The 20,998-nt window shown below is 37.4% G+C and overlaps 1 protein-coding gene across 17 annotated transcripts in view; it reads left to right on the plus strand.

Moving 5' to 3' along the window:
* LOC129136426 (membrane-spanning 4-domains subfamily A member 8-like) overlaps positions 1–20,998 on the plus strand; it is a 97,008-nt gene that overhangs the window by 38,316 nt on the left and 37,694 nt on the right. For 14 of the 17 annotated variants that reach the window (XM_063784099.1, XM_063784096.1, XM_063784110.1 and 11 more), the window contains exons 6-7: positions 8,291–8,411; positions 18,739–18,881. In XM_063784099.1, the coding sequence (XP_063640169.1) occupies positions 8,291–8,410 (120 nt within the window). In that variant the 3' untranslated portion in view covers position 8,411; positions 18,739–18,881. Of the gene's footprint in view, positions 1–8,290; positions 8,412–9,799; positions 9,957–18,738; positions 18,882–20,998 lie in introns of those variants that run through there. The other 3 variants (XM_063784107.1, XM_063784105.1, XM_054662317.2) reach the window with 2 other exon arrangements.

The raw sequence follows: 20,998 nt of genomic DNA on the forward strand, positions 1-20,998 counted from the left end.
TAAAAATACTAAATATATATGCACGTAATATCAGAGTTACCAGACTCATAAAACTACTAGATCTAAGAAAAGAGAAGACACCAATATAATAATAGTGGGGGACTTCAACAGTCCACTGGCAGCACTAAGCAGATCATCAAGGCAGAAAGTCAACAAAGAAACACTGGACCTAACAGACATTTACAGAATATTCTACCAAAAAAAATTGCATAATATACATTCTTCTCATCAGCACATGGAATATTTTCCAAGATACATCACATGATAGGCCACAAAAAAGCTTCAATAATTTTTAAAAGGTTGAAATTATATTACATATCTTCTCAGACCACAGCAAAATAAAACTAGAAATCAATTCCAAGATGACTCTCAAAATCATACAAATACATGGAAATTAAACAACCTGCACCTGAATGAGCTTTGGATCAATGATGAAATAAAAATGGAAATTTAAAAATTTTTTGAAATTATTGATAACAATGGCACAAGTTGTCAAAATCTCTAGGATATCACAAAAGTAGTGCTAAGAGAGAAGTTTGGGCCAGGCACAGTGGCTCACACCTGTAATCCCAGCATTTCGGGAGGCCAAGGCAGGTGAATCATTTGAGGTCAGGAGTTCAAGACCAGCCTGGCCAACATGGTGAAACCCCATCTCTACTAAGAATACAAAAGTTAGCTGGGCGTGGTGGTGGGCATCTGTAGTCCCAGCTACTCAGGAGGCTGAGGCAGAAGAACTGCTTGAATCGGGGAGGTGGTGGTTGCAGTGAGCCGAGATTGCGCCACTGCACTCCAGCCTGGGTAACAGAGCTAGACTCCATCTCAAAAAACAAAAAAAAAGATGGAAGTTTGTAGTCCTAAATGTCTACATCAAAAAGACAGAAAGATCACAAATTGAGAGCCTAGAAACATGCCTGAAGGAACTAGAAAAATAAGAGCAAACCAAAACCAAAGCTAGAAGAAAAGAAATCACTAAGATCAGAGCAGAATAATGAAATTGAAACTAAAAAAAAAAAAAAAAAAATACAAAGGATCAATGAAATGAAAAGCTGATTCTTTGAAAAGATAAACAAAATTGACAGACAAATATCTAGATTAACCAAGAAAAGAAGGCCGGGCGCTGTGGCTCACGCCTGTAATCCCAGCACTTTGGGAGGCCGAGACGGGCGGATCACGAGGTCAGGAGATCGAGACCATCCTGGCTAACTTGGTGAAACCCCGTCTCTACTAAAAATACAAAAAAAAAAAAAAAAACAATTAGCCGGGCGTGGTGGCGGGCGCCTGTAGTCCCAGCTACTCGAGAGGCTGAGGCAGGAGAATGGCGTGAACCCGGGAGGCGGAGCTTGCAGTGAGCCGAGATCGCGCCACTGCACTACAGCCTGGGGGACAGAGCAAGACTCCGCCTCAAAAAAAAAAAAAAAAAAGAATAGAGAGGATTCAAATAAGCTCAATCAGAAATGAAAATAGAGACATTGCAAGTGATGAGACGGAAATACAGAAGATCATCCAAGACTTCTACGAACATTTCTATGCACACAAACTAGAAAATCTAGAGGAAATTGACAATTTCTGGGAAACATGCAATCCCCAAGCTTGAATCAAGAAGAAATAGAAATCCTGAACAAACCAATAATAAGTACTGAGATTGAATCGGTAATTTTAAAAAATCTCCCAACAAGAACAAAAAAAGAGCCCAGGGCAAGACAGATTCACAGCCAAATTCTACCAGACCTTCAAATAACTGACATACTTAAAATATCCCAAAAAACTAAGAAAAAGGGAATTCTCTCTTACTCATTCTACAAAGCCAGTAGCACCCTGATACCAAAGCCAGGAAAGGACACAACAAAAAAAGGAAAACTACAGACCTAAATCCCTGATAAAATTAAATGTAAAAATCCTCAACAAAATACTAGCAAACTGAATCCAACAGCACACCAAAAAAATAATTCACCAAGATCAGGTGGATTTCATCCCAGGGACACAATGATAGTTTAACATATGCAAGTCAATAAATGTAATTCACCACATAAAAAGAACTTAAAACAAAAACTATATGATAGACTCAAAGGGTACAGAAAAAGCATTTGATAAAATTCAGCATCTCTTCATGATAAAAAACCCTCAACAAACTACGCATAGAAGAAACATACCTCAAAATAATAAAAGAGGTTGGGCGCAGTGGCTTAAGCCTGTAATCCCAGCACTTTGGGAGGCTGAGGCAGGCAGATCACTTGAGGTCAAGAGTTAGAGACCAGCGTGGCCAACATGGTGAAACCCCCTCCACCAAACCTGGCTAATTTTTATCTTTACTAAAAATAAAAAATTAGCCAGGTTTGGTGGTGCACACCTGTACTCCCAGCTACTCGGGAGTTGAGCTCCCAGCTACTCGGGAGGCTGAGGCAGGAGAATCACTTGAACCCAGGAGGCAGAGGCTGCAGTGAGCTGAGAGCACGCCACTGCACTCCAGCCTGGGCGAAGGGAGAGAAACCTTGTCTCAAAAAAAAAAATTAAATAATAATAAAAGCTATATGTGACAAACCCACAGCCAACATCATACTGAATGGGAAAAAATTAAAAGCATTCCCCTTCATAACTGGAGCAAGACAAGAATGCCCACTTTCACTATTCCTATTCAACATAGTACTCGAAGTCCTGGCCAGAGCAATCAGGCAAAAGAAAAATAAAAAAATAAGGCGCATCCAAATTGAAAAAGAGGAAGTCAAATTATTTATCTTTGCTAGTAATATGACCTTATGCCTTAAAAACCCTAAAGACTCCTCCAAAAGACTCCCAGATTTGATAAATGAATTCAGTAAAGTCTCAGGTTACAAAATCAACATATACAAATCAGTAGCACTGCTATATACTAATAACAACCAAGCTGAGAATCAAATCAGGAACTCAATCCCATTTACAATAGCTACAGAAAAAAACACCTAAAAATATACTTAACCAAGGAGTTGAAGGATCTGTACAAGGAGAATTACAAAACACTGGTAAAAAGAAATCACAGATGACACAAATGGAAAAACATCCCATGCTTGTGGATTCGAAGAACCAATATTGTGAAAATGACCATACTGTTCAAAGAAGTGTACAGATTCAATGAAATTCCTATCAAGAAACCAATGTCATTTTTCACAGAATTTACCCCAGTAACAATGACCATTATTGAAAAGTCAAAAACCCATAGATGTTGGTGAGGATGCAGTTAAATGGAAATGCTTATGCACTATTGATGGGACGTAAATTAGAATAACCTCTATGGAAAACAGTATGGAGATTTCTCAAAGAACTACAAGTAAGTCTACCATTCAATGCAACAATCCCACTACTGGGTATCTATCCAAAGGAATAGAAGTCATATCAAAAAGTTACCTGTACTCATATGTTTATCACAGCACAATTCACAATTGCAAAGATACTGTGATGGTTAATACTGAATGTCAACTTCTTTTGGATTGAAGGATGCAAAGTATTGCGCCTCAGTGTGTCTGTGATGGTGTTGCCAAAGGAGATTAACATTTGAGTCAGTGGGCTGGGCACCATCTAATCAGCCAGCGCAGCTCGGATATAAAGCAGGCAGAAAAACGTGAAAAGGCTAGAGACTGGCTTAGCCTCCCAACCTACATCTTTCTCCCGTGCTGGATGCTTCCTGCCCTCGAACATCAGACTCCAAGTTCTTCATCTTTGGGATTCGAACTGGCTTCCTTGCTCCTCAGATTGCAGACAGACTATTGTGGGACCTTGTGACCATGTGAGTTAATACTACTTAATAAACTCTCATATATATATATATAATCGTATTAGTACTGTGCCTCTAGAGAACCCTGACTAATACAGATATGGAATGTACCTAAGTGCCCATCAACTGATGAGTGAATAAAGAAAATATGGGAGATATGTATATATATACCATGGAATATTTATACACCAGCAATAAAAGAGAACAGAAAGCCAAATATACATGTTCCCACTTATAAATGTGGCTAAGTTACGGTTCTCAAGGCCATATAAAGGGCTATAATGGACACTGGAGACTCAGAAGCGGGAGGGTGGAGGGGGAGTGAGGGATGAAAAATTACCTATTGGATACAATGTACACTCTTCAAGTGATAGGTACGCTAAAAGCCCAAACATCACCCCGATGTAATTCAGTCATATAAACAAAAACCACTTGTACCCCTAAATCTATTGAAATTTTAAAATTTGATTTAATTTAAATATAAAAGTGATGCTTTAAAAATCTGTAAAAAAAATTCCATTTGTAAACTGCCTATTTCTCTGGAGCATTCTCTTCATAAACTTTTTGGTTTTCTTGTGTTTTGTTTTGTTTTGTTTGTTTTGTTTTGCTTTTGAGACAGGGTCTTGCTCTGATGCCCAGGCTGAAGCACAGTGGCGTGATCATGGCTCACTGCAGCCTGGACCTCCTGGCCTCAATTGATCCTCCCACATCAGCCTTCTTAGTAGCTGGAACTTATAGGTGCACACCACCAGGTCTAGCTAATTTTTTTTGTAGAGGTGCCGTTTCATCATATTGCCCAGGCTGGTTTCAAATTCCTGGGCTCGAGCGATCCACCCACCTCGGCCTCCCAAAGTGCTGGGATTACAGGTGTGAGCCACCACGCCTGGCCCCTCATAAACTTTTTGTAAAGCGTCAATAGTTTATGAATTCATTAGTCTCCCACCCGGGCTTTGACATCAATTTTATGCTTGTTCTTTCTTCAATTTTAGCAGAATTCATGTTTCTCTGGTAGGGGCTCTTTTCAAACTGACTTCTTATCCTTCTAAGTGCCTCAAACTAAATCCTGTTAAGACATGTTATAACAATTTGGTGTGAGTTTATTTTGGTGCAAAAATTTTTTGAAATCCATGCATAATTTTTCCATAGTATGCATTTCCCACAAACTTTTTGAAGACCCCTTGTATTAGGTTGAACCATTTGAAATTGCTGATATCAGACCATTTTTAATCTACAAAATTGTCAGTATTGTATGATCCAATCCAATGTATTAGACTATTCCAATATATGCAATTTGGAATATGATCCTTGTGAAATCAAGAGGAAAATAATAACGTAGATATATAGGTTTTAGAATACTATGAATTACCAATATTGACACAGTTTTTGCACTAAGTTTCCTGATAGGCAAAGTGAAAATGAAATTCAATCATTATGTGAATAAATTATCTATTAGGCAGAAATGTTTCAGTTCATTATGGATAAAATGATTCCTGTAATAGTACTTTATAACCATTTATTCGTGTATAGTTCAGTATAATAGACATTGTGTCATGAGGTAGACCAGCGAAAATAAACTCCTTGAAGGCTATGATTTTGTCTGCTTCAGATACTGCTACATCCCCAGCATCTTAGACAGGACTTGGCACAAAAGAGGCACTAATTTTATGTGTGAACATTCCTATAGCAAAAGCTAGAGTAGCTTCCAAAAAGCTATTTCTTATTAAAAAAAAAAAAAAAAAACTTCTAAGGAAATACTAGGAAAGCTGTAGAGTCAAGAAATTGTGGACTAACAATGTTGCTTCCTAATGGCCTGTTTTGATCAAGAGATAAAACCTTGAGAGATGGGGAGTTCATGAGATTACATACTTCAAACTATTTCATAAATAAATCATGGACCCATGATAAGAATTGAGTATCAGACCATTTTCAGGTGTATATAATTCTGGAATGATTACAACATGAATATATTTGTAATGACATTAGGGTTGTTAAAATTAAGCAAACAGGTAGTAAATAAGCAGATTTATGTTCTCTAATAGAATTTGAAAAGTAAGGTTTTCAATAGATGAGCTCTCATTCATTCTGACATAGTTATTATTATAACTGGGACTTTTCTTAATCCATTCCAGCATATAAATCAGGTTTCCCATATTTTATGCCATAAATCATGTTTTTAAATATATTAACTGGAATATTTTGGTGAAAACTATGTCACCCAAACCAGCCTTAAAGAATTACTTAATAATACTCTTGGAAAAAAATCTGGATTCAAGGATTATAACTTCATAATCATCTCATTAGAAAAATTATTTATAAGATTAATAAAAATAACCAAAGAAATTGAAACTTAGAAAATATATGACATTATTAGATAAAAACAATAAAATTACAAAATATTTATCCAAATTAATTTTCTTGCTTTAAAATAATTGATATCAAATATTTTTAGTGGAAATTATTATTTAACATGATCAATTATCTCTGGTGGCCACTCCTACTTTGTGACAATTAAATAATGTCATTAGCATTTAGGAAGATGTCTGTCCTCTGCTCTAAGTAAAATATGTCTGAAGCTCTTTTGAAAGGTATTCCAATTTCTAGAATATCATTTAGGATTCAAGAGAGACCAAATACGATCATTTTTATCTCACTGTCTGTCAAATCTTTATTACCAATAGTCAGAAGAGCAATTTCTGCTCACCCTAATCCTCAGTCATGTTCAAATGAAAGAGTCTCATAAGAACCACTCATTATAATAAATTCATTTAGTATAATCTATTCATATTCAATCTATTCATATCATATAATCATTAATTATACATTCATTTAGTATAATGTATTCATATGACTATATTATAATTAATATTAATAGATTATAATATATTCATTTAGTATAATTAATATTAATAGATTATAATATATTCATTTAGTACAATCTATTAATATGATTAGTATAATCTATTAATAGATTATACTAAATGGATGTATTATAATTAGTGATTATACAATATGACTAGATACAATATGAATAGATTATATTATATACAATTATATATTATACTATTATAGTTAATATAATATATAATAGTATAATATATACTATTATAGTTAATATATAATACTATAATATATGTAATACTATATTCATAGTATAGAATATAATATATAATGTGATTAAATTACCTATTAGGCAGAAATCTTTCAGTCCATCATGGATAAAAAGATTTCTGTAATAGTACTTTACTCTAAAACCATTTGCTCATGTAGAGTTCAGTATAGTAGACATTGCATCATTAGGTAGACTCGTGAAAATAAACTCCTTGAAGGCTATGATTTTATTAGAAATTATTAGAATTTTATACATATAGTATATTCTATACTATGAATATATTATACATATGCTATGACTATAACATATATATTAGTCCATTTTCACACTGCTGATAAAGACATACCCAAAACTAGGAAGAAAAATAGGTTTAATTGGACTTACAGTTCCATGTGGCTGGGGAAGGTCTCACAATCATGGCAGAGGGCAAAAAGCACTTCTTACATGGCAGTGGCAAGAAAGAATGAGGAAGAAGCAAAGCAGAAACCCCTGATAAGCCCATTAGATCTCGTGGGACTTAATCACTATCACAAGAATAGCACTGCAAAGGCCGGCCCCCATGATTCAATTACCTTCCACTGGGTCCCTCTCACAACACGTGGGAATTCTGGGAGATAAAATTCAAGTAGTGGTTTGGGTCGGGGCACAGCCAAACAATATCAACATATTTATAGTACAATAAATTCATATCATTTGTTCCAACTTGAAATGGAAGAAAATGAAAAGAAGGCCATAAATAGTCTTCTCAAATGTTGATACTAACAGAGTGAGCTAGAGAAATGCATGTGGAAAGCATTTTGGCAGTATTTACCATAAAACAGCTTTTTTGAAATCCATTTCAATCATTCAAAAGATAGAAAACCTTGGATGAACCAAAATGTGTAGCAAACTTAAATATTGTATTTCCACTTAAATATTCTATAAATATTAAGTATTGTTAAGCTTCTATATAAATATAAACTTCTTATGGCATAATTTTAATGAAAAAATGAGATACACTATTTTCAACTCTAACAATATTATAGAAACACATAAATGAGAAAACAGAAATCACAATCTCGTAAGTCTGCCAGAACTAGGATGGAAGGCACCCGAGAGAGAGAGTAGAGTAAGGGAAGAAAAGGGGGCTGGAACCAAGTTCTAAGCAACTCCAACATCCAATAGTACTAATTTTACTATTTTAACTTATCCAAGTCTCATCTTCTTCTACTCTAAGATGAGAATAATAATGTTATCTAATAAGTGCTCAACAAATGTTTGTTATTATAGTATTACCTTATATACAGGCAAAATCATCACATTGTGATGGTACTAGTATTACAGATGAGTTTTCTATTTTCTAAATTTATTGCAATTTTATGTTATCTATATGTTTCTAGAAATTTTAGAAATGTGAAGATCTCTAAGGAATATAGATTTTCTTCTTTTTTATTTAGAAAAGTGGAATCATGCTTTCAATGTATTTGTGGGTATTCTCCACCTTGGAGTTGATCTTGGCAAATACAGTGACCAGATGGATAAAAAAAGCAAATCATCATGGCAACAATACCACGTAATGTGAGTATTTCATTTCTCTGACTAATTAGGAAGTAGTAGTCTGTTATGAACCCATGCTAAGGGATTAAGATTTCAGTAGAAGCTTTTTCTGCTTAATGTTTCCACTAAACACTGAATATGAGCTGAAGCAGTCTGGACTAAATTTATCTGTGTATAAATGAAGATAAACAATTCTCCTAGATAAATTTTTAGGATCAAAGGGGTGTGTGTCCATATCCCCATGAGAAAATGTAGTAGGAGATGTATCATTTTCTGGCTCATGTCTATTTCATTTGAAGGATAATTGCATGGAGATCAGTCTACTAGGTCTGTGGCCTATAATTAACAAATAAAATTTAGGTCCCTTGCACCTGGGAGCCTTGGAGCAGAAGGAAGATAAAACATGTTGGGAGAAGAGAGAGAACATGTCCTACTATCAGCCACTGCTGGTCTTAGATGACACCAGTGATACACAAATAATGTATTTCTCTTCTCCAAGCATCACCTGGAAATAGGCAAACAGCAGCCTTGACATTCAAACTCATCCACAACTGCCTGAAAGTGAATCAACCTTAGATCTGATAGGAGAGAAGGAATGAAAATGAAGAACCCAAATAGTATGAGGAAGTGAGGGAAATACAAGAGAACATGGGGTCATAGCTGTGGACTAGGCTGGAATAGAAGGAGTAAACCCCTAGTTACTCTGCATTTTCCAAACCCTACCCTGGGCCTTCAACATGTAAGTGATGGGTTATGTATTAAAGTAACCTGAAATAAAGGAAAACTTCTCAAATGGACATTGGCCATATGATTGGAAAAACTATCAGTTTTGAAGAGAAAGATTCAGGTAACTTAATTTAAAAGCCACCAGTGACCATGAGATCTGGTTCTCAAAGCTCCATATTCTCTGGAATAAAATGCAATCCACGTGTTTTAAGGAAAGAAAATATTCTTGCTATGTAAATAATGATGAAGCCTCAGAACACCAAGGAAAAGGGGGAAATAGCTGAGTTCTAACCCAAGAACATGGAAATAAGTAATTTAGAAATCCTCATAATGACAGGAAAGTGTAAGAGTGAGGAGCTTGACAAGCCTGAAACACAGCATTGGAGGATGTGAGTGACTGAAGAATCTCAGCTGAAAAACTCAAGGGACATAATGGTATAATGACCTAAATGTTATAAGAATATGAGATTAAGACTTGGGTAAAGGGTCAGGTTTGTGGTATTATAGGAAGTAGTAGCCAAGTGGTAAAGTAGCCCAAGTCATAAGAAAAGGCATACAACAATTAATAACTGAAATCATGGTTGTAGCTAAAAGCCAAACAAACATCTACAAAACAGAAAACTATTGATGTCTGTAAGCAAATTCCAGTCCCTGGGTTCCTAAGTCTTGACCCTCTTCTGCAGGACCTGAAGAGAGTTGGCCTTATGGAAAGGAAAAACTCACAGAAAACAGAATGTTGGGAAACGAGAGAAGAGAGTTATCAAGAAATTTTTCATGTTAAATTAAGTTTTGTATACTGTTTACAGTTACACCATACAAATAAAACTGAATAAAACACAACCTTATGTTAACTATAATGACATTAATAAATCACCTTCCATTTATTCTAAATTCTTTCATCACATAGTAAATATCAAGCATAGCACTACACTCTTAACGGTTTAATTTGATTAATTTAACTTGAAACTAAATACTCATGTATGTTCTCTTCAGATTTTTAGTGTTTATAATGTATGGCCATTCATTTCTAATCTAAAACGAAAACATCAAAAGCATATGTGCCCTTTCCTGGGGGTAAAAAAAAATCCTGTATGGTAAGAATAATCCCATTAACATCCCTTCCAAAATGACCACCCAAAATTTTGTGGTCTGACACAGACAGTCCTCACTCATCAGCTTTTCAGACTTGATTCATCTGCCCAGAGAAACGTGAAATAGATGACTCAAGAAGAGGCTTGGGGTCTCTCAGAGTCCAAGTAGGAATTAATATTCTTATTAAAGAATAAGCTGAAAAAGTAGAGAAGAGAATATATGGAGAAAAGGAGTGTTTATTTATTTATTTATTTATTTATTTATTTATTTATTTATTTAGAGAGGGAGTCTAGCTCTGTTGCCCAGGCTGGAGTGCAGTGGCGCATCTCGGCTCACTGCAAGCTCCGCCTCCCGGGTTCACGCCATTCTCCTGCCTCAGCCTCCAGAGTAGCTGGGACTGCAGGCGCCCGCCACCATGCCCGGCTAATTTTTTGTATTTTTAGTAGAGACGGGGTTTCACCTTGTTAGCCAGGATGGTCTCGATCTCCTGACCTTGTGATCCGCCCGCCTCGGCCTCCCAAAGTACTGGGATTACAGGTGTGAGCCACTGCGCCCAGTCTGGAGTGTTTATTTTCATATGATTGCGTCCTTCCTCTGAATCCCTGCAAGTTGTGTCTCTGAATCACCTATCAGGTCTAATTCAGAAAAGGAATTTAATTGGGAAGAATTTGGAGAGTCATTTATTAGGATACTTCGATGACTTAGAATAAGACCACTCAGGATATATTAATGATCAACTTCTAACACTTAACTTATCTCAGGTTCATTGGCACAAGGAGATTCATTCTTACATATTAAAGAACAGAATCATCATAACCTCAGTCCAGCATGAAAAAGTTTCATGGTGAATGAATCATCATTTTGTTCATGACCTCAGGCCAGGATGAAAAGGTTTAATGGTGAATAAATGGTCATTTTGCTCAAGTGACTTTCTAGAAAACATACCAGTGAAGTTTGTCCCAAAGTTTCTTTCCCCCATTCTATAATTAAAAATTAGAATACATGGCTGGGCACGGTGGCTCACGCCTGTAATCCCAACACTTTGGGAGGCTGAGGCAAGTGGATCACAAGGTCAGGAGATCGAGACCATCCTAGCTAACACGGTGAAACCCCGTCTCCACTAAAAATACAAAAAATTAGCCAGGCGTGGTGGCGGGCGCCTGTAGTCCCAGCTACTCGGGAGGTTGAGGCAGGAGAATGGCGTGAACCCAGGAGGGGGAGCTTGCAGTGAGCCGGGATCGGGCCACTGCACTCCAGCCTGGGCGACAGAGCGAGACTCCGTCTCAAAAAAAAAAAAAAAAAAAAAAATCAGAATACGTAACTCTGGTTACATTTTCTGTTTGGAGATACTGAGCATTCTCAGTCTGGATCTGGTTGTCTTGAGTTAAGGAATTATTTCACCCAAGAAAACTTCCAGGAGTGGTGACAGATTCTCCAAAATAGGCATAATAAGCAAGATGGATGCAAGGAGGAAGCATAGGTTGATAGCGTAATATTTTAAATGCTGACTCAAGGAAATTATTATTTCATTACTAAGAGTAAAATTAGCGTGAAGTATAAGCACCCCCATAGCCTAGATAGTCTTCTCTAGATCAATAATAGTTCTAAACATACTGTACTCTAACTACATTATTTCTGAGTAATTTCTCCTCAATGAACACTTGAAATTTGCATAACCTGCCATTAGAGAGAAGGCATACTTCAATTATCCATATTCTTATAAAGTTGAGACTGCATAAACTAATGCCCACTAGGTTAACACGAAATGTTTTAACAACAGCTCAGCCTTCAGTTTTCTAGAAGGTCCAGTTTCCAAAGAATTATAGCATTCCTTATGCCTAATGTCCTAGCTACAAATAATGATACTGTATAGTTTTTTCGCAATATGAATTTTATGAAACATTTTACTGAGATTATCTCATTAGATCTGTTAAATCTCTACCCTATTTTTATTTCCTTTATCTCTACACTCTACTCTCAAATATCTCCCTTCATGAGGAACCATTCCTTTGTATTTAATATAAATGGTTTTTTAAAACCACTTTTTAATTTTAAGCTACTTTATATGATTAATACATAAAAATGTATACATATGTAATGCATAGATCTGAGTGAGTTTGGGGATAGGTATACACCTATGAAACTATCACCACCATCAAGGCCGTAAACACATTTATCACGTCCCAAAGTTTCTTCCCACACCTTTTATTATTACTGCTTTTTACTTTTTCTTTGGGTATTAACATTTAACACACTGCTACCCCCTTAGCAATTTTAAGCACACAATACAGTTTTATTCGCCATAGGCACTATGCTATAGAGTAGATCTCCAGAGCTTAGTTATTTTGCATAACTAAAATGTTGTGACTTTTAACCATCATCTTCCCATTTATCCCTCCCACAAGCCACTGACAGCTACTATTCTACTCTCTGCTTTTAAGAGTTTGGCGATTTTAGGCTATTATTTAAAAGAAAAATACAGCAGATGCTGGTGAGGTTGAGGAGAAAAGGGAACACTTCTACACTGTTGGTGAGAATGTAAATTAGTTCAGCCACTGTGCAAAGCAGTTTGGAGATTTCTCAAAGAACTTTAAACAGAACTACCATTTAACTCAGCAATCCCATTACTGAGTATATATCCAAAAGGAAATAAATCATTCCACCAAAAAGATATATGCATTCACAAGTTCCATCACAGCACTATTCACAATAGCAAAGACGTGAAATCAATCCAAGTGCCCATTAATGGTGGATTGCACAAAGAAAATGTAATATATACACCATGGAATACTACACAGGCATAAAAAAGGGTGAAATCATGTCCTTTGCAGCAACATGGATGCAGCTGGAGACCATTATCCTAGGCAAATTAGCACAGAAACAGAAAACCAAATGCTGTGTGTTCTCACTTGTAAGTGGGAGTTAAACATTGTGCACACATGGACATAAAGATTGCAACAATAGACACTAAGACCATCAAAAGGGAGCGGAAGAAAGGGGGAAAGGGTTGAAAAACTAACTATTGGGTACAATGCTCACTACCTGGGTGATGGACTCAATCATACCCCAAACCTCAGCATCACCCAATATATCCATGTTTCAAACCTGCATGTGTACCCCTGAATCTAAAATAAAATTTGAAATTATAAAAAATAAAATTATGTAACTTAAAAAAATATTGCTGAGATGGAAAAATAAATAAATAAAATGGAAAAAAATTTAAGAGTTTAGATTCCACATAGTGAGATCATACAGTACAGGTATTTGTCTTTCTGTGTCTGGCTTATTTCACTTAATATCCTCCAGATCCATTCATGTTCTCACAAATGGAAGGATTTCTTTCTTTTCTAAGGCCAGATTACACACACACACACACACACACACACACACACCACAATTTATTCACTTATGCATTGGTAACATTTAGCTTGTTTCCATATCTGACTATTACGAATAATGCTGCAATGAAAATGGAAGTGCCAAATTTCAAATCCTTTGGCTATATATCCAAAAGTGAAATTGTTTGATCATATGTCAGTTCTATTTTTAACTTTTCTAGGGACCTCCATATTGTTTTCAATAACAGCTATACTAATTTACATTCTCACCAACAGTGTGTAAGTGTTCCCTATTCACCACATCCTCACTAGCACTTGTTATCTTTTGATTTTTAATAATAGTCATCCTAACAAATGTAAGATGCTATCTCACTATGGTTTTGATTTACATTTCCCTGATTATTAGTGATGTTGAGCACATTTGCATATACTTCTTGGCCATTTCTATGACCTCTTTTAAGAAATGCCTATTGAGAAAGTCATGGAATAAACTTAAGTGCCCATCAATAAATGATTGGATTTTTAAAATGTGGTGTGTATATACTTACTGTAGAATACTACTTTGCTGTGGAAAAGAATTAAATCATGTCTTTTGCAGCAACATGAATGAAACTGCAGCCATTATCCTAAATGAAATGACTCAGAAACAGAAAGTCAAAAACCACACATTCTCATTTATAAGTGGGAGCAAAAAAGTTGTTACACACGGACATACAGAGTAGAATAATACACATTGGAAACTCCAAAAGGTGAGAGTGTGGAAGGGACTTGAGGAATGAAATACTACCTATTGGGTACAGTGCACAGTATTTGGGTGATGAGTACACTAAAAGCCTAGGTCCAGACTTCACCACCATACAATATGTTCATGCAACAGAGCTGCACTTGTACCCCATAAATCTATTTTTTTAAATTGCCCATTTTTAAATTTGGTTGCTTTATTTTTTTTATTCTGTTGTATGTGTCCTTTGTATATTTTGGATATTAAATCCCTTATCAGATATATGGTTTGCAAATATTTTCTCTCATTCCATAGGTTGCTTTTTCATTGTTTTTCTTACTGTGTGGAAGCTTTTTAGTTTGATGTAGTCCCACTTGTTTATTTTTGCTTTGTTGCCTGTGCTTTACAGGTCATATCCAAAAGACATCATTGCCAAGATAAATGTTAAGGATCTTTCTCTCTGTGTTTCCTTCTAGGAGTCTTAGGGTTTCAGATTTTAAAATAAATTACTTTATTCATTTTTACTTAATTTCTGTGTTTGATGTAAAATAAGGCTCCAATTCATCCTTTTCCGTGTTAATATCCAGTTTTACTAACACCATTTATTGAAGAGACTACCCTTTCCCCATTATGTAGTCTTTCTGCCTTTGCTGAAAATTAGCTGGCCATCTATGCATGGGTTTATTTCTGTTCTCTCTGTTCTGTTCCATTAGTGTATATATCTGTTTTTATGTCAGTACCACTCTGCTTTCTTTACTATAGCTTTGTAATATAGTTTGAAATCAGGAAGTGTGATGCCTCCAGCTTTGTTCTTGCTCAAGATTGCTATGGCTATTCAGAGTCTTTTGTGAGTCCATACAAATTTTAAGATTGTTTTTTCTATTTCTGTGAAGTATACTGCTTTTGATAGAATAGACATTTTAACAATATTAGTTCTTCCAATCTATGAACATGGGATATCTTTCCATTTATTTGTGTCTACTTTAATTTCTTTCATCAACATTTTATAGTTTTCAGTGTACAGCTTTTGCATTTCCTTGGTTAAATGTATGCCAGTGTTTTCACAATTTTTCTCTGTTGAATATCATTTTGTGTGTGTTTATTGTTTTCCTGGTTTTGTTAAATTGTCTCTATGCTCTCTTGCAGCTCACTGATGTTCTTTAAGATGATTATTTTGAATTCTTTGTCATGCAGTTCATAGATATCCAATTTTAAAGGTCAACCGCAAGAGCTTCACTTTGTTCTTTTGGTGGTGTCCTATTTCCTTGATACTTTGCGTCCCTCAAAGCTTTGCATTACTGTCTTCACATTTGAAGAAGCAGTCAATGTTTCTAATCTTTACTGGTTTTCTTCAGTAGAGAAAGACCTTCACAGTGAGCCCAGCCAGAGATTCTTGGGGCCTCATGTACTTTTTCTATAATGTGCACACTCTATTTCTCTTGTTCCTTCTTAGTGGGCAAGTCTCAGGATTGTGTGCCTTCTTTCAATCCAAAGTCAGGCCTGATGCTGAGAGCCTGCCATTTATTTTCCCTAAGGCAATGTCCTGAAGTTTTAAAGGTTGTGCATCTTTTTTTTTTTTTTTTTTTTTGAGATAGAGCCTCACTCTGTTGCCCAGGCTGGAGTGCAGTGGCACAATCTCAGCTCACTGCAACCTCTGCCTCCCAGGTTCAAGCGATTCTCCTGCCTCAGCCTCCCAAGTAGCTAGGGCTACAGGCGCATGCCACCATGCCCAGCTAATTTTTTTGTATTTTTAGTAGAGATAGGGTTTCACCATGTTAGCCAGGATGGTCTCGGTCTCCTGACCTCAGGTGATCCGCCCTCCTGGGCCTCCCAAAGTGCTGGGATTACAGGCGTGAGCCACCACGCCCTGCCTCATCTTCTTTCAAAGCAGCAGTGTCAAGCCAGTTGGTAAGATCCACAGCTGCTGTTGAGATCCAAGTGCTGTCTGTGGGAGCTCATTCTGAGCTGTGCATGGGCATGTGTGGGGTACTATTCAAGGTGGGGTTCCCAGGGTGCTAGGAGAATGTGTTGGCTATTTGGGAAGCCCTCTGACAAGTCATTCTGTAGGGTTTATGGGCAGGCCTCTTGGTGGAGTTCAAGAGCTGGTTATCGCAGTGGAATATGTTGGTAATTGCAGTGGAATGTGTTTGTAAAACATCTTTGGTTTTCAAAGTTCTGCAGCATGAGCATATGAGGTACCTGAGCAGGTATCATCTCCACTCTACAAAAGAATAAACTGAGGACCAAAGGAGTTAAGTGCAGTGCTGTACCCACCACATCTTGCAGAGGATTCTAAGTGGCAAGGAGCTTCTGACAATGATGCTGCTTCTAAGCGGGGGTGTGTCTGGGGTTAGCAGTGGGGCCACCACATGATCACTCAGCCGACAGATCAAGCACAGCCTCTTCCCCCTGGGTGTGCCAGGCCCAAGGACAGAGGATGATGCCCACGCAGCCAGGAAAGAGCGGCATCATTGTCAGCCCCTACCCCACCCTCGTCTTGGGAGCCTGCAGGCTCCGCGGTGCCACGGGAGGCCCCACCGCACCTCACGTATCCACGCGAGTCTCTAGCACAGCCGCCCTCTTGGGCGTTAGAACCCCGCGAGGGGGGATGAAGGACGCCACCGAGGAAGCAGACCCCACCAGACCCCAGCTGAGGGCACTGCCTGCAGAACCACGCCCTCCTGTCCCTGTGCTAAGAGGGTGACGCGAGTGCCCGAAGCCCTGGCCTGGTTACCATTCGCGACTCCCTCGTCCTGGGTTCTCCCATTGCCAGGAATGTTTTACTAGTAACCATGGTATAGTTGAGACCATCCACCCTTGTCCTACGCATTTCGGCACAATACAGGCGTCTAGGAGGCTTACCTGGCATTGCCTGAGAGAATCTTCCATCCATTTAAGTAAGTAAACACCAGCGGGGGTGTTGGCCTTGTGAGTTGTGGCACCGTGAAAAACCAAGGCCTGAAGTTCTCAGCATCTGCCCAATTTGAGCTCCTGTTTGAAACCACTGTTGGTTTTCCCTTCTCTTCCTAATGGTTCAGGTGGCCATAAGATAGCCTCTTGAGCTTGAGTGTCAGTTATTTTATAAGATCTCTGTTTATCACCTTGAGATGTTCTGCAGGGTCCCTAAAGTGAATTTCGTGTATTCACATAGCCTAGATTTTAAGTCGTTGCATTCCAGACTTACCATTCAAATTTGGAGTTTCAGCTTGCTCTTTAGGACAGTAGTAATAAAACTACAATCATGGCTACATTTATTGCACAATGTTACATACTAGACACTTTTCTAAATTATCTATTAATACTAATTTTATGAATGCCATGAGCTCATATACTAAGACCTCAAATAGCATGAAATGAAATCCAGTCAGTTTAGTTGTTTGCAAACTGCAGGAACACATAGAAACTTCCTTGTACTTATACATTTATTTGACAGTCACTGAACTCCAAAAAAAAAAAAAATGTACCATGCACAGTGCTTAGAATCTACAGTTACAAAGATGAATATGACAAAAACATACAAAAAAAATGACTTACTGGTGGAACTGAAACTGATCAGAAATGGCTGGAGTGTGGTTTGAGAAATTAGCCTGGAAAGGAAGCTGGAGGGCACATCGTGAAAGCCTCTTGTATGTTTGCAGACTATTCTAAAGTCAGTAGGGAGCCTCTTAAATGATATAATGATATATGAAGAATTGCTGTGGCTGAGATGTGGGGAATAGGCTGAAGGAGCAATGAAATGAATAATGAATATTAGAGAACAGATGACCGAATAAGAAATCTTCATAATAGTCCAAGCAAAAAATGAGCTCCTTGTGAACTCAGCCAGTGATCTTTGTCTACCATTTCTATCTCTACAACCACCCCTCAATATAGTAACAGATTTGAATTTGGAGTTTTCCATGTTTTAATGGGTTGGTTGATTTGGTTCACCTGGGTTGGACTGGCTTTGGGGGAAGACTAAAGGGGAGGAAGTTGGAAGGGAGCAGTGAGGTATTCAAGTTTAACGATACTTCAGTTGGATTTCTGGGCACCATTTTAATTCCACTGAGGAATAGAAGTTTAAATTAGGAATGGGACAAAAGCCAAGTGCAGGATATGGAAAGCTCATGGAGAAGGTTAGAGGAGAGCTCCAATGCAGTGAGCATGTGGGAACCCAACAGACTCATTCCTAAGATATAAGACTTATGTCAGTGAAAGTAATCTAAAACGACATGGTTAGAGGTGACATCAGTGAAAATGGCACAGTGGGGAACACCAAGCAATTAATAAACTGGAAAAAACTTTCAGAAGCAACATTCTCACAACTCTGAAAACTCACCAAAACTTGCAGCAACCAAGGAATGCTTGATCAAGAAAACACAAGGAAATGTTGGAAACAGATTTTTGTGACATTTTAATTTATCCTAATCTCATTTCCCACTTCCCAGCTCGTCAGCGCCCTTGAATAAAACAGTCTTCATTCTCTGTATAGGTACCCAGTAACAGAGGGAGCAAAGCAAATCTTATCCTCAAAGAACTGCAGCTGCTTGTTAGATCTACCTGGTGGTTCCATAGAGAAACTGCTCAGAGAACCTGCCTTTACCTCGCCTAAAATAGAACTATCCCAGAGCTTAGGTAAGCAGTGGCATTTGTCAAAAACATGTAAAGGAAAAAACATAACAGTCATTGATTTCTGAGGCAAGGAATAATGGTTAGGACAAATAATAGACTAACTGAAAAGTTTCGGAGAAAAAAGCCAGGGAATGAGATACTTTGAGTAAGAAACTCCCACATATTTCTGATAATCTAGAAGGCCACAGACATGCCCTGGGCTAGACACATGCTCAGAAAAGACCTGAAAACATCCTAAGGTCTCACCTTCGGATAATGTTCAGACTTTGCACAAGTAGGAAGTAAAGGATAAGCAGAGTGGTCTTTAATGCATTTTGAGTTGATTTTTGTATATGGTGTGAGAAAAGGGTCCAATTTCATTATTCTGCATGTGGATACCCAGTTGTCTCAACACCATTTATTGAAGAGGCTGTCCTTTCTCCATTGTGTGCTTTTGGCATCTTTGCCAAAAATCTGTTGACCATAAATGTGCAGGTTTATTTCTGAGTTCTTCAGTCTGTTCCATTGGTCACTGAGTCTGTTTTCATGGCAATACCATGTTGTTTTGATTATTATAGCTTTGTAATATATTTCAAGATTATGTAGTGTGATGACTTCAGCTTTGTTCATTTTGCTGAAGATTGCTTTGGCTAGTTGGGGTCTTTTGTGATTCCACACAAATTTCAGATTTTTTCTCTATTTCTGTGAGAAATAGATTGAATTTTGATAGAGATTGCATTGAATCCATAGACTGATTTGGGTAGTATGGATATTTCAACAATATTAACTCATCCAATCCATGAACATGAAATAGCTTTTCATTTATTTGTGTTTTCTTCCATTCCTTTTATCAATGGTTTGTAGTTTTCAGTATATAAATCATTTAACTCCTTGGTTAAATTTGTTTCTACATATTTCTTATACTACTGTAACTGGGTTTGTTTCCTTAATTTATTTTTTGGATAGTTCATTGTTAGTACAAAGAGAACCTTCTGATTCTTGCATGTTGATTTTTTCTTTTTCTTTTTTTCTTTTTTCTTTTTTTTTTTTTTTTTTTGAGATGGAGTCTTGTTCTGTCACCCCAGGCTGGAATGCAGTGGCATGATCTTAGCTCACTGCAACCTCCACCTCCCAGGTTCAAGTGATTCTTATGCCTCAGCCTCCTGAGTAGCTGTGATTACAGATGTGCGCCACCATGCCCAGCTAATTTTTGTATTTTTAGTAGAGACAAGGTTTCACCATGTTGGCCAGGCTGGTCTTGAACTCCTGACCTCAAGTGATCCACCTGCCTTGGCCTCCCAGAGTGCTGGGATTATAGACATGAGCTACCACATCCAGCTGCATGTTGGTTTTTAACCTTGAAACCTTACTGAATTTGCTTATTAGTTCTAATAGTTTTTTGGTGGAATCTATTGGATTTTCTGTATATAAGATCATGTCATCATGTCTATGGGGTTTTCTATACATAGGATTCATTTCCTATCTGGATGCCAATGTGTCCAGGAAGCGGAACATGGAGTCAAGCAAGATTATTCTGTAGACTTGAGATTTAACATTCTTTACCCAGTTGAGTTTTTCTTTGTTGCTATTTCTCCCTTTTAGAATGAAAATATCTATCCTATGCCTGTCACACTATTGTATTTTGGAAGCACAAAACTTATTCAATTTCACAGGCCCACAGCTGGAGGGAAACTTATCTCAGGATGAATCGTGCCTTGAATCTCATGCCTATATCTGATTTAGATGATACTCTTGACTTTGGACTTTTGAGCTGTTGCTGGAACAAGTTAAGACTTTGGGTCTCTAGGGATAGAATGACTGCATTTTGTATATTAGGACATATGTTTTGGGGGACTATGGGATAAATGCTATGGTTTGAAGGTTTGTCCCCTCCCAAATCATGTTGAAATTTAGTTGCCGTTTTATCAATATTAAGAGGCAAGACCTTTAAGAGTGATTCATCCATGATGTCTCTGCTCTCATGAATGGATTAATGCCTTATCACTGGAGTGGCTTTGTTATCGAGGGAATCGCTTCATTATAAAAGGAAGAGTTTGGTCCTCTTTTGCCTCTCTATCTTTCACCATCTCTTTGCCTTTCCACCATGGGATGACACAACAGTAAGACCCTTGCCAGATGCC

Source organism: Pan troglodytes, chromosome 9, assembly GCF_028858775.2.
Source record: "Pan troglodytes isolate AG18354 chromosome 9, NHGRI_mPanTro3-v2.0_pri, whole genome shotgun sequence".
Lineage (NCBI taxonomy): Eukaryota > Metazoa > Chordata > Mammalia > Primates > Hominidae > Pan > Pan troglodytes.